Below are 13480 nucleotides of genomic sequence, written 5' to 3' on the forward strand. Positions count from 1 at the left end.
CGAAATGTCACCCATTCCTTCTCTCCAGAGATGCCGCCTGTCCAGCTGAGTTACTCCAGCTTTTTGTATCTATCTGCATTTCCTTCCTGCACGTGGAGTCTTGTGTCCTGAAAAATTAATATAAAATGCTGGAAATGCTCAGAAGATCAGGCAGCAGCAGTAAAGACAAAAAAATACCAAATAAATGTTTCGGTTGGATGCCCTTTCATTAAGGCAGTCAGTCAGAAAGTTAACCATCCACTAACTTAATGCATGACAGGATCTTACAGACCTGAGTAATTCAGACACCCTTTATCTATCTCCATGGCAACCAATGGTTGACTTCATAAAGGGAAGTCTGGATTGCACGTGGGTTTGCTGTTGAAAGACTTTGCAGCTTAAAATTCCTGAGGATTAATATCTCAGATGACGTGTCTTGGGCCTAGCACTGAAACGTAATCATGAAGAAAGTGCCCCAGTGGCTCTACCCTTTGAGAAGTTTCAAGGAGATTCAGCCGATCGCCGAATACTCTAAAACTCCATTCCTTCTCTCCCGGGATGCTGCCTGACCTGCTGAGTTACTCCAGCATTTTGTGAATAAACTTTAACATATGCTCTGCTGAAGTTCTGCTGACTGGTTGTATCGCAGTCTGGTACTGGTGCCACAATTCCAGCATACAGGAATGTAAGAGTCTGAAGAGAGCGGTGGATTCAGCCCCGGTCCATCATGGACACAGCCTCCCCACCATCGAAAGCATCTGCATTGAGTGTGTGGGCTTTTGCCAAGATCTGCGGTTTTCCTCCCACACTCCAGAGACTACAAGTTTGGCTTGGTGTAAATGTAAATTGTCCCTAGTGTGTGTAGGGCAGTGTTAGTGTGCGGGGATCTCTGGTCGGCACGGACTCGGTGGGCCGAAGGGCCTATTTCCGCGCTGTCTCTCTAAACTAAACTAAACTAAACTGCTTTGGTTATTCATGTTTGGTTGTTTCACGACGTTTGTCTGCAATGTTTAAACACGATTCACTCCGGCAAGGTAGGACAGTATGAGGTTTGCACTGGGCTCTGTAACAGTTCCACACTCCACTCCATTAGTTCTCAGATGTCAAGCAAACATGTTGCCTCAAGAAGATGGCATCTAGCACCAAGGATCCCTCCCCCCACCATCTGATCCATACCCTTTGTGCTGCTGCCATCGGGCAGGAGGGTACAGAAGCCCGAAGTCCCACACCTGCGGAAGGATCATTTTTTGTGCGGCACGGTGGCGCAGCGGTAGAGTTGCTGCCTCACAGCGCCAGAGACCCGGGTTCCATCCTGACTACGGGTGCTGTTGGTACGGAGTTTGTACGTTCTCCCCGTGACCAGCGTGGGTTTTCTCCGGGTGCTCCAGTTTCCTCCCACACTCCAAAGATGTCCGGGTTTGTAGATTAATTGGTTCCTGAACAGGTCTCTGCCGCTGTGAGGCAGCAACTCTACCGCTGTGCCACCGTGCTGCACATATTCTTTGTACCTGTACCTAACTGTACTTTTGCGTATGGCAATAATCTTGGCTTGACTTGAACATCAGGGTTAGCTTTGTTTCATGCCTTGGTAGACCTCTCTCCTAATTGCTAATTAGCACTCCTGAAAGGCACTCAATTAACCCAATGCTTCTGGAGTGGGAGGATGCAAAGGTGCCTCTCCTGTTGGAGATTAATTGGCAGCTTGTAGCTGTATTAAAACAATTATATGACAGAATAGAATAGAAATGATAATTTCTATGTTTGAACACATGTCCTGTTATGCCCTGTTTGAACACAACCTCTCTTTGATGCAGTCTGTGGGGTGAGTATTAATTATGTAGAAATTGGCAGGATAATATTGCAATCCCTTTGTGCACAGTCCAAGTAGCACAGTTTCTCTTAAAGGCCACCACACTTTTAATCACTCGTGATGCTCTCCATATTGCGCTTTGGTTTGCGACCATGTTTGCTTGACATCTGAGAACTAATGGAGTGGAGTTCTTGCTATTGAGGGCGTGCAGCGTAGGTTCACTAGGTTAATTCCCGGGATGGCGGGGCTGTCGTATGTTGAAATCCTGGAGCGACTGAGCTCGTATACTCTGAAATTTAGAAGGATGAGAGGGGATCTTATTGAAACATATAAGATTATTAAGGGATTGGACACGCTAGAGGCAGGAAACATGTTCCCGATGTTGGGGGAATCCAGAACCAGGGGCCACAGTTTAAGAATAAGAGGTAGGCCATTTAGAACGGAGATGAGGAAAAACTTTTTCAGTCAGAGAGTTGTAAATCTGTGGAATTCTCTGCCTCAGAAGGCAGTGGAGGCCAATTCTCTGGATGCTTTCAAGAGAGAGTTAGATAGAGTTCTTAATGATAGCAGAGTCAGGGGGTATGGGGAGAGGGCAGGAACGGGGTACTGATTGTGGATGATCAGCCATGATGATCACATTGAATGTTGGTGCCGGCTCGAAGGGTCGAATGGCCTCCTCCTGCACCTATTGTCTATTGAATGTGGAACTGTTACAGAGCTCAGTGCAAACCTCATGCTGTCCGACCGGGCAGGTGTGAATCGTGTTTAAACATTGCAGACAAAAGTCGTGAAACAAGTAAACATGGATAACCTAAGCAGTTTAGTTTAGTTTAGTTTAGAGATACAGCATGGAAATTGGCCCTTCAGCCAACACGAGTCCAGGCCGACCAGTGATCCCTGCACACCAGCACTATCCTACACACACTGGGGACAATTTGAAGGAATTATCCGTGGTGTCGTGGCCAATATTTATCTCTCAAACATCAGCAGTAAAGGTTTATCCAGGTATTATCACATTGCTGCTTGTGTGAGCTTGGTTTGGGCTGTTGTGTTCCTCAAAAAGCATGGGTGGCAGGGTAGCGCAGAGTTGCTGCCTCACAGCGCCAGAGACCCGGGTTCGATCCTGACTACGGGTGCTGTCTGTACGGAGTTTGCACGTTCTCCCCGTGACTTGCGTGGGTTTTCTCCGGGTGTGACGGTTTCCTTCCACACTCCAAAGGCGTGCAGGTTTGTAGGTTAATTGGCTTCTATAAATTGTCCCTAGTGTCTAGGATAGAACGAATGTCGGGATGATCGCTGGTCGGCACAAACTCGTTGGGCTGAAGGGCCTCTTTCCACACAGTATCCCGAAACTAAACTAAATTGGTGAAGGATTTCTAAGGGTGCCAAAAGCACATGCCTTCCATTCCCTGCGTACAATGAACAATTGATTTAACGTGTGCATTGTGAAACATCATCAGAACTCTGGAAATCAACACCTAGACCTGAAAAATCATCCACGCAAACCTGGCACTGAAATACTGCATGGGGAATACCAATTCCCAAATGAATAATCTTTATTGAACAAACAATTCATTGTTTGTAGACAATATTAATATTTGTGCACATGGATGGGTTTTTCATAAATGCTCAACTAATTTGTGCGGGTTATTATTCAATGAAATAGATGTTAATTATTGTCAAAGCACTACACAGAGGCTGGAGAGATTTTTAAAGATGATATATCAAATCATGCAAAAGTACAAATGCAACGTTAATCCAATTCTGTCATTTTCTATCTTGTGGGTTTTTTTTCCCACCACTGATAATGGTTTCCTTTTATACTTTCTCTAAGAGATTCTATTTCAAATGGCATTCAAATTTTCTGAAATATATAAAGATGAATTTGAAATACAGCAGTACAAATGTGCCCAGTAAAGTTTTCAATTCTTCATTGCCTTCCTTTTGCGGGGGGTTTAGTTTAATATGCAGGACTCGTATGTGGGGACCATGTACTTGATGTTGATGAAGGCATCTTCTCCACCAAAACGTTCAAACACCTCCAGAGTTTCATTGATAAGGTCACCGATATTTTCTCGTTTCTGCTGACTGTAGTCAATACCATCGCCCATATTGACTGGCGAGGGGAAGCAAAAAAAAGGACAATCAGTTCAGAGATCAAAAGAATCTGTCCTATCCAATTACATTTTTTTCTGGTTCAGTGAACATGCTGCATTTCACTTTTTTGAGGCAACATAGTTGAAACATTAGATGTCTCTCCACACCCTCCAGAATTGATCAATTTAACAAATTGACTTTATCTTATCATTGAAGACCCTTCAGCTAGTTTTTTTTTAGTTTTAGTTTAGTTTATTGCCACCGAGATACCGAGATACAGTGAAAAGCTTTTGTTGCGTGCTAAGCAGTCTGCGGAAAGACTATACATGATTACAGTCAAGCCATTTACAGTGTCTGCTGTAGGGCTGGAGGTTGAAAAGAGTGGAGTGTTTGTGACGGGCGATTGCAGATCCACTTCAGTGACCATCACACTGAGAGTCACCAAGCTTGGGCGCCATCTTAGTGTCAGCGTCTCTGCACCGTTCTAGTTTAAAACCTCACTAACGGGCAGGGTGGCGCAGTGGGTAGAGCTGCCGCCTCACAGCGCCAGAGACACGGGTTCGATCCCGACCACGGGTGCTGTCTGCACGGCGTTTGTACGCTCTCCCCGTGACCTGCGCGGGTTTTCTCCGAGTCCTCCGGTTCCCTCCCACACTCCAAAGACGTGCACGTTTGCGGGTTAATCGGCTTGCTGGTATAAATGTAAATTGTCCCTTGTGTGTGTAGGATAGTGATAATGTGCGGGGATCGCCGGTCAGTGCGGACTCGGTGGGCCGAAGGGCCTGTTTCCGCGCTGTATCTCTAAACTAAACTGAACTAAACTAAAACTCTTCCACTTTCTCTTTCTGCGGGGATTGTTAAATTGGAAATTATTTAATCTCCTGTAGCCCAAGCTTGCCCTAATGTTCTATTCTAGTCTTGACGGCATTCTAAATCTGGTCAGTAGCATCATGCCAGTTGTTGGGCTCGGAACAGGTGTAGTCAGAATATTCCTGCACAGTAAACCATTGTTTTAATCAGCACACTGTTCCATGCATCACTATTTTAAAACGCTGTTCATTATTTGGCATCCACAGCACTGGACATAGGCAGCAGAATACTAATGACTTCTGCTGCAAGTGACAAAAGTTATGTACAATGTTTGACAGAAATATGTTAATTGCCTTTCATCTCCTACCACTTGTGTCTAATCTTGCTGTTAATTGCAGCTTTTGCAGATTTCTTCAGAGATATTTCTACCCTGTAAATTTTTATTACACCCCTACTTTGGCATCATAAATCTGCATGTCACATTGGACATAGAAACAAGTGGAATTTAATGTGCCTGAGTGATGCTGCTGTAAATTTAATTCCCCGAAACCAATTCATATTGTAGCCACAGCAAAATCTATACTTCACAGGCAATAAGGCCCTGATTCAAAGCATCAGAAATTAACAGCAGTAGAAACGTTATTCATTCATTTTTATGTAATTGGGAAAAGGCACAATAATGTATAACAAAATAGAATATCACAATTATGATTTGTCTTAATATCGGCGTGGCCAGAGCCAGTTCTGACCATGTTTGTTTGTGTATGTAAACTTGCAACAATACCTAATGCAATACTACAGAACAAATTATCTCAGCTAAGATAGACACAAAAATGCTGGAGTAACTCAGCGGGTTAGGCAGCATCTCAGGAGAAAGGGAATAGGTGACGTTTCGGGTCGAGACCCTTCTTCAGACTCACAACCCCAAACATCACCTATTCCTTTTCTCCAGAGATGCTGCCTGACCCACTGAGTTACTCCAGCAATTTGTGTCTATCTTTGGTGGAAAAAGCATCTGATGTTCCTTCCTACACAAATGATCTCAGCTGTTGCTTTTAAACATGGAGATACATTCAATTAAAACTGTGAAAATGGCAATTCGATGGAAACATAAAAATATCTTATAATGCACAGACTGTTTATTGGCACTTCATTCCACTCATAACAGGCAAAAACCAATGAGTTACCATTCGTGTAGATACAAGGAACTACAGATGCTGGTTTACACACAAAGACACAATGTGCTGGAGTAAGTCAGTGTGTCAGGCAGCAAATCTGGAGAACAAGGACAGTTCATTGGGATTGGAAGGAATCAGGTGTCAGAGGTTATGGGGAGAGGGCAGGAGAATGGGGTTGGGAGGGAGAGATAGATCAGCCATGATTGAATGGCGGATTAGACTTTTAGATTTTTTTTTAGATTTTTTAGATTTAGAGATACAGTGCGGAAACAGGCCCTTCGGCCCACCGAGCCCAGCGATCCCCGCACATTAACACTATCCTACACACACTAGGGACAATTTTTACATTTACCCAGTCAATTAACCTACATACCTGTACGTCTTTGGAGTGTGGGAGGAAACCGAAGATCTCGGAGAAAACCCACGCAGGTCACGGGGAGAACGTACAAACTCCGTACAGACGACGCCCGTAGTCAGGATCGAACCTGAGTCTCCGGCGCTGCATTCGCTGTAAGGCAGCAACTCTACCGCTGTGCCACCGTGCCGCCCTTGACTTGATGGGCTGAATGGCCTAATTCCACTCTTATCACTTATGATCTTATGAACTGATGAATGGGAAGCAAGAAAAGCCCAGGACAAATCAGGACCAGTGAGAGATGACCACAGGCAGGATGGTTCCCTGATAGGCTGATTGTTAACTAGGGCTGGTGTGATCACAAGAGGGAGACAACATTGTGAGCTGTGGAACTGGTTAACCAGCTTTTAGTGGAGGAAGGGGGGCATGACGAGGGGAGGGGGAGGGGGAGGGGGAGTGGTATGTAACAGTTACCTAAAATTAGAGAATTCAGCGTTCATACCGCTGAGTTACCCCGGCATTCATAAGTAATCGGAGCAGAATTAGGCCATTCAGCCCATCGAGTCTACTCCACCATTCAATCACGGCTGATCTATCTTTCCCGCTCAACCCCGTTCTCCTGCCTTCTCCCCATAACCCCTGACACAAGCATGGGTAGACTCAAAAAGCTGAAGTAACTCAGCGGGTCAGGCAGCTTCTCAGGAGAGAAGGGATGGGTGATGGGTCGAGACCCTTCTTCAGACTCAGATTTCTACACATTACCACAGCCATTATGTGTCTTGTCGTTGGTGTATGCCTAATGAGTTTCTGCAGTTCCTTTTTATTCCAGCTTGGACATAACAGCCATCCTTTGCACCATTATAGTGAAGCATTGTATGGTTCTCCATACACGCAACACAATATGTATTTTAACTATTGACATGGCACCCACACCTGTCTTCCAAACCGCACACATGACTCTCTGGTTGATCATACTAAATCTAACCACAGACATTTAATTTGGCAGCACTAACAGCAACACAAGTAAACTCATCTTAGTTTAATCATTTTGTACAGGATACAAACATGAGGTTAAAGCCCAGAAGCTGTACAAAAAGAAACAGATGTTGGTTATTTGCCACAAAGGAAATACGGCTTCTCGTCCTTCACTAAATGGTTCAGCAAATACAGAGGCAAGGTCCGCTGTCTTGGTTGATGGCAATGAAGCAAATTACCGCAGATGCTGGAAATCCAAATGACCACGGGGAAACGTTGGAAACGGTCTATTTCTTGATCTGCGAGTGTTGTGCGAAACATTAAAGATTATTTTCCTATCAATATTATTCACCTTTTAAGACTTTAGTTTAGAGATACAGCACGGAAACAGGCCCTTCGGCCCACCAAGTCCACGCCGACTAGCGACCTCTTACACCAGCACTATCCTACACACACGCTGCCAATCTCCTATCCCCCCACATCCAGACTAAACTCAGATCCTGGGGGGACAGGGCTTTCTCCATCGCTGCTCCCACCCTATGGAACTCACTACCCCAAACCGTTGGAGACTCCCCCACACTCACCACATTCAAAACATCACTGAAGTCTCACCTGTTCAGTACTGCCTTCAACCACTGAAGGTCACCTCACCTTCTGTCTCCTTTCTCTGTTCATTTATTTATTTACTTATTTATCTATTTATTCATTTCCCTATGTTCTCAAAATCTCTGTAAAGCGTCTTTGAGTATATGAAAAGCGCTATATAAATAAAATGTATTATTATTATTATTATTATTTACAATTTTACCGAAGCCAATTAACCTGCAAACCAGTACGTCTTTGGAGTGTGGGAGTGTATGTTGAAAGACTGGAGCGACTAGGCTTGTATACACTGGAATTTAGAAGGATGAGAGGAGATCTTATCGAAACGTATAAGATTATTAAGGGGTTGGACACGTTAGAGGCAGGAAACATGTTCCCAATGTTGGGGGAGTCCAGAACAAGGGGCCACAGTTTAAGAATAAGGGGTAGGCCATTTAGAACTGAGATGAGGAAAAACTTTTTCAGTCAGAGAGTTGTGAATCTGTGGAATACTCTGCCTCAGGAGGCAGTGGAGGCCAATTCTCTGAATGCATTCAAGAGAGAGCTAGATAGAGCTCTTAAGGATAGCGGAGTCAGGGAGTATGGGGAGAAGGCAGGAACGGGGTACTGATTGGGAATGATCAGCCATGATCACATTGAATGGCGGTGCTGGCTCAAAGGGCCGAATGGCCTCCACCTGCACCTATTGTCTATTGAAAGCAGAGCACCCGGGGAAAACCCATGCAGGTCAGGGGAAGAACGTACAAACTCCGTACAGACAGCACCCGTGGTCAGGATGGAACCCGGGTCTCTGGCGCCGTGAGGCAGCAACTCTACCGCTGTGCCACCGTGCCGCCACCTTCTCTCCCCTCTCTCCTAAAGGCACTGATATTTTCTGGAGTTCCAGGAATGCACCTAGAAACTTTCTTCGACTCTCACGGCAGTAACAACTTAAGTGCCCGGGCGTTTGCTTGTCACATGTACAAGGAGCTTTATTGGCCCATTAAAGTGATAACACACAAATAAATACAATAATCAACAACACGATAGATAAATAAATAATTATTCATTATTAATACTCGGTAACCAGACCATGATAGTGCAAAACCAAAGTCTGTAGCTCAGCCAAAAATAATGAATGGAAGATTAGAAGATTGTCGTTGCTATGGTAGGGTTAAGGAGATGGTTGAGCAGTGTCCATGGGTCTGAATACTGTTGGGAAGAAGCTGTTCTTCAACCTGGAGGTCACAGTTTCCAGACTCCTGTACCTTCTTCACAATGGTAGCCGCGAGATGTAATGGAATGGAGTGGAATACTTTAGTGTCACAAGTGACGGGGCACAGTGGCATTCTTTGTGGCAAACCTTTTCCGTCAGAGAGTTGTAAATCTGTGGAGTTCTCTGTCTCAGAAGGCAGTGGAGGCCAATTCTCTGGATGCTTTCAAGAGAGAGCTAGATAGAGCTCTTAAAGATAGTGGAGAGAAGGCAGGAACGGGGTACTGATTGTGAATGATCAGCCATGATCATATTGAATGGTGGTGCGTACAGGCTCGAAGGGCCGAATGGCCTACTCCTACACCTTTTGTTTGCTTGTCTATTGTCTTTGTTTGCATGCACAAGGTATGCAAATAGTCACCACATAAAGGGCGCCGACAAAGTTACAATGTACCCCCGCGCCTGCTCCTCCTTTGTACTCTCCCCTCCCCATTCCCCATTCTGGGTGCTCCATTGTTCTCCCGCCCCCCCCCCCCTCCCCTTCCCCATTCCCCATTCTGGGTGCTCCATTGTTCTCCCCCCCCCCCCCTCCCCTTCCCCATTCCCCATTCTGGGTGCTCCATTGTTCTCCCCCCCCCCCCTCCCCTTCCCCATTCCCCATTCTGGGTGCTCCATTGTTCTCCCCTCCCCTTCCCCATTCCCCATTCTGGGTGCTCCATTGTTCTCCCCCCCCCCTTCTCCTTCCCCATTCTGGGTGCTCCATTGTTCTTGCCCCTCCCTCACGGCGGTCCCCCCATGCCCTCATCGACCGCCGGCCATGGGCCGACTCACGAGGCTTCACCGCCACCGCCGAGCCTCACCGCCCCGAGTGGTACGAGCGTGGCCAGGGTGGTGTGGGTCTTTTGAAGCCTTTTTAAGCTATTTCCAGAGCTACTTCGGATTATAGGGTTATGATACGACAGTGTATCTCTCACCCAGCACTGATGTCTGCAAAACCTGGTCATTGAATGGATTTTTCACTTTGTTGTCTGTCTGTCTGTCTGTTTGTTTATTATTGTCACGTATACCGAGGTACAGTGGAAAGCTGCTGTTGCGTGCTATCCAGTAAAAAAAAAGACCACACATGATCACAATCAAGGTGCCCACAGTGCAAAGATAAAGGGTAAAGGTACAACATTTAGTGCAAAGATATAACATTGAAGTCCGATCAAGTCAGATTAAAGAAAGTTCAAAGGAGAGTCAATTTGCCTGAAATATTAACCCAGCAGAGAATCAGCTGAAATGTTAATGCAGATATAGTCACTGCATGCAAATACTAAACTGTCTCTCTAATCTGGAAATGGCAAAACATTCTAAGTAATTTAAGATGATAAATCTGTTCCCATAAAATATCAGAATAAACTAGATTACTGGTTTATGATTTAAATTATTCTCAGAGAGACAGAAATACCAGTCACTACACCAAAGATAGATACAAAAAGCTGGAGTAACTCAGCGGGACAGGCAGCATCCCTGGAGAGAAGGAACGGTTGACGTTTCGGGTCGAGACCCTTCTTCAGACTGAGACTTTCAGCTTGAAGAAGAATCTCGACCCGAGACCTCATCCATGAAGCAGTTTAGTTTACTGTCACGTGTACCGAGGTACAGTGAAAAGCTTTTGTTGCGTGCTAACCAGTCAGCGGAAAGACAATACATGATTACAATCGATCCATTTACAGTGTACAGATACATGATAAGGGAATAATGTTTAGTGCAGGGTAAACCCAGCAAAGTCCAATATCTAAATCTAGTGCTTGAGGCCAACAGGTTTTTGCCACATTGATAAATTCTAAATCCTACACAGAGAGAAGATTTGGACAAGTAATAGTTGAGGGTTCATGTTGATTAATTGGTTCTATCAAGTAATTTGGACAAATTATGCCTCAAAGTTTAGTGTGCCTGCATTGGTTTATCTGGAACTGTTCAGAAAAGGACAACAAAATTCTTTCCCTCTAAGGACAGGGCAAGATGCATCCATTAGGCTGGCACTGTGGTAGAGTTGCTGCCTCACAGCGCTAGAGTCCCGGGTTCGAACCTGACTACGGGTGCTGTCTGTGTGTAGTTTGTACGTTCTCCCCGTGACCGCATTTGTTTAGTTTGGTTTAGCTTCATTCAGAGATACAGCGCGGAAACAGGCCCTTCGGCCCACCGAGTCCGCGCCGACCAGCGATCCCCGCACACTATCACTATGGACAAATTACATTTATAGCAAGCCAACCTACAAACCCGCACGTATATGGAGTCTGGTAGGAAACCGAGAAAACCCGTGCAGGTCACGGGAAGAACGGACAAACTCTGTACAGACAGCGCCCGTAGTCGGGATTGAACCCGGGTCTCCAGCGTTGTAAGGCAGCAACTCTACCGCTGCGCCACCGCGTCGCCCTCAGAGGTTTACTCCGGGTGCTCCGGTTTCCTCCCACATCCCAAAGCCGTACAGGTTTGCAGGTTAATCTGGCTTCGATAAAAGTTGTACATTGTCCCTAGTGTGTGTAGGATAGACAATAGACAATAGGTGCAGGAGTAGGCCATTCGGCCCTTCGAGCCAGCGCCACCATTCAATGTGATCAGTCTCAAGAAAGGTCTCAACCCGAAACACCCATTCCTTCTCTCCTGAGATGCTGCCTGACCCGCTGAGTTACTCCAGCATTTTGTGAAATAAATACCTTCGATTTGTACCAGCATCTGCAGTTATTTTCTTACACCACCATTCAATGCGATCATGGCTGGCCACTAAAAAGTGCTAGTGTACGGTATGATCGCTGGCTAGCACGGACTCGATGGGCAGAAGGGCCTGTATCCGTGCTGTGTGTGGAAAGTCTCGAGTTTGTATTACTGTCGGGGAGAATTCCAAGAAGATATTTCCCACAAAGAAATGCCAGTGGCTGGGCAGGAATGTGAAATTTGCAAAGCGAATTCAGCTCGTAAATACAACTGGGGGAAGATATGAACATTGGAGGAATGAATCCCGATGACAAACAAGGACCGGAAACAGTAGCGGCCTGTGTTGGAGACTAACAATGGGGATTTGTCGCTGCACAGAATGCCTTTGTCCAAGGCAGTGTGACTCCTTGTGTCGGGCTTGGGGAAGAATGATGTAGCTGTAGCCTTCTGAGAGAGCAGTTCGCAGGAAACTGCCATCGACAAAGGGCCTGCACGCCACACAGCCTGTGGGATGGGGGGAGGGGAAGGGAGAGGGAGGAGGGGGCAGGAAAGATCATGACTCCTTTCTGAACAAAGTCTTTACAGTGTGGAATTCAAGAGCAGTGTACGAATCCAGTCACGGTCTGAGATTAATTATTATCCACCCACCCTGAACATTTCGCTCGGTCGATATTGAACAGGCCACAATGTACTGTGGCAGCCTCACACACATGAGGGTGTTACACTTTGTGCAATATAAATAGTTTAAAACAAAATTAAAGCGAGTTAAAGTTATTCCACTCCTCCCCAACCACCCCAGCACTAAATTAATGAAAGTTAAGTACCCATGGAAGACTTTATGTGCACAGAGCAGCATGTGTCATCCGACTTCTGCAGCTGGTCGCTCAGGAATGTGAGTGTTTCGGTCGCCTGGAAAGCAGAAGGCAGACATTTCCAAGCAACTAGTTTCCTTGTTCAAATTAAAAAATCGAGAGGCCTACATTTCTGTGAATCTGCTTTCATTCCCTGAGCTTTGGGCCATTCTGACTGTGACGAATATTGTCTCTCACTTGCTCTGGTTTAGTCTAGTTTAGTTTAGTTTAGAAATACAGCGCGGAAACAGGCCCTTTGATCCACCGGGTCCGCGCCGACCGATGATCCCCGCACAGGCCATCGTGCCGCCTCAAAGTCCCCTTTGGTCGCTAGAATTCAACATTGTTTGTTTGTCCAAACATTGTTTGTTCCGAATGGGTGGCGCGGCGGTAGAGTTGCTGCCTCACAGCGCCAGAGACCTGGGTTCGATCCTGACTACAGGCGCTGTCTGTACGGAGTTTGTACGTTCTCCCCGTGACCTGCGTGGGTTTCCTCTTGGTGCTCTGGTTTCCTCCCACACTCCAGAGATTGGCAGGTTTGTAGGTTAATTGGCTTCAGGAGGAAGCATTGTAAATTGTCCCTAGTGTATGTAGGATAGTGCTACTGTATGGCGGGATCGCTGGTCGGTGTGGACTCAGTGGGCCGAAGGGCCTGTTTCCGCGCTGTATCTCTAAACTAAACTAAACTAAAGACTGCCTAACTCAAATATAAAATTGCCACGAGGAGCACTCTTGGTTTCCTGGTGCTAAGATTCACGGTAGTCTGATGGCCACACATTACTGGCAATTCTTACGTTACATTAATAACTCCAACATGGTCACGAGAAAAATGTGCACGGGACATTCCATTGTGAGGTAAATTGTAGAAACAAGGAACTGCAATTGCTGGTTTACAAAAAAGGACAAAAATGCTGGAGTACCTCAGCAGTA

The 13480-nt window shown here is 45.8% G+C and overlaps 1 protein-coding gene across 1 annotated transcript in view; it reads right to left on the minus strand.

The window, feature by feature from the left end:
* Window positions 1–3070: 3070 nt before the first annotated feature.
* Window positions 3071–13480, minus strand: part of pacrg (PARK2 co-regulated) — a 185104-nt gene continuing 174694 nt past the window's right edge. Inside the window, exon 5 of the mRNA XM_078423011.1 lies at window positions 3071–3905. Coding sequence (XP_078279137.1) covers window positions 3745–3905 — 161 coding nt within the window. The 3' untranslated portion in view covers window positions 3071–3744. The remainder of the gene's footprint in view (window positions 3906–13480) is intronic.

Source organism: Rhinoraja longicauda, chromosome 27 (assembly GCF_053455715.1).
Source record: "Rhinoraja longicauda isolate Sanriku21f chromosome 27, sRhiLon1.1, whole genome shotgun sequence".
Lineage (NCBI taxonomy): Eukaryota > Metazoa > Chordata > Chondrichthyes > Rajiformes > Arhynchobatidae > Rhinoraja > Rhinoraja longicauda.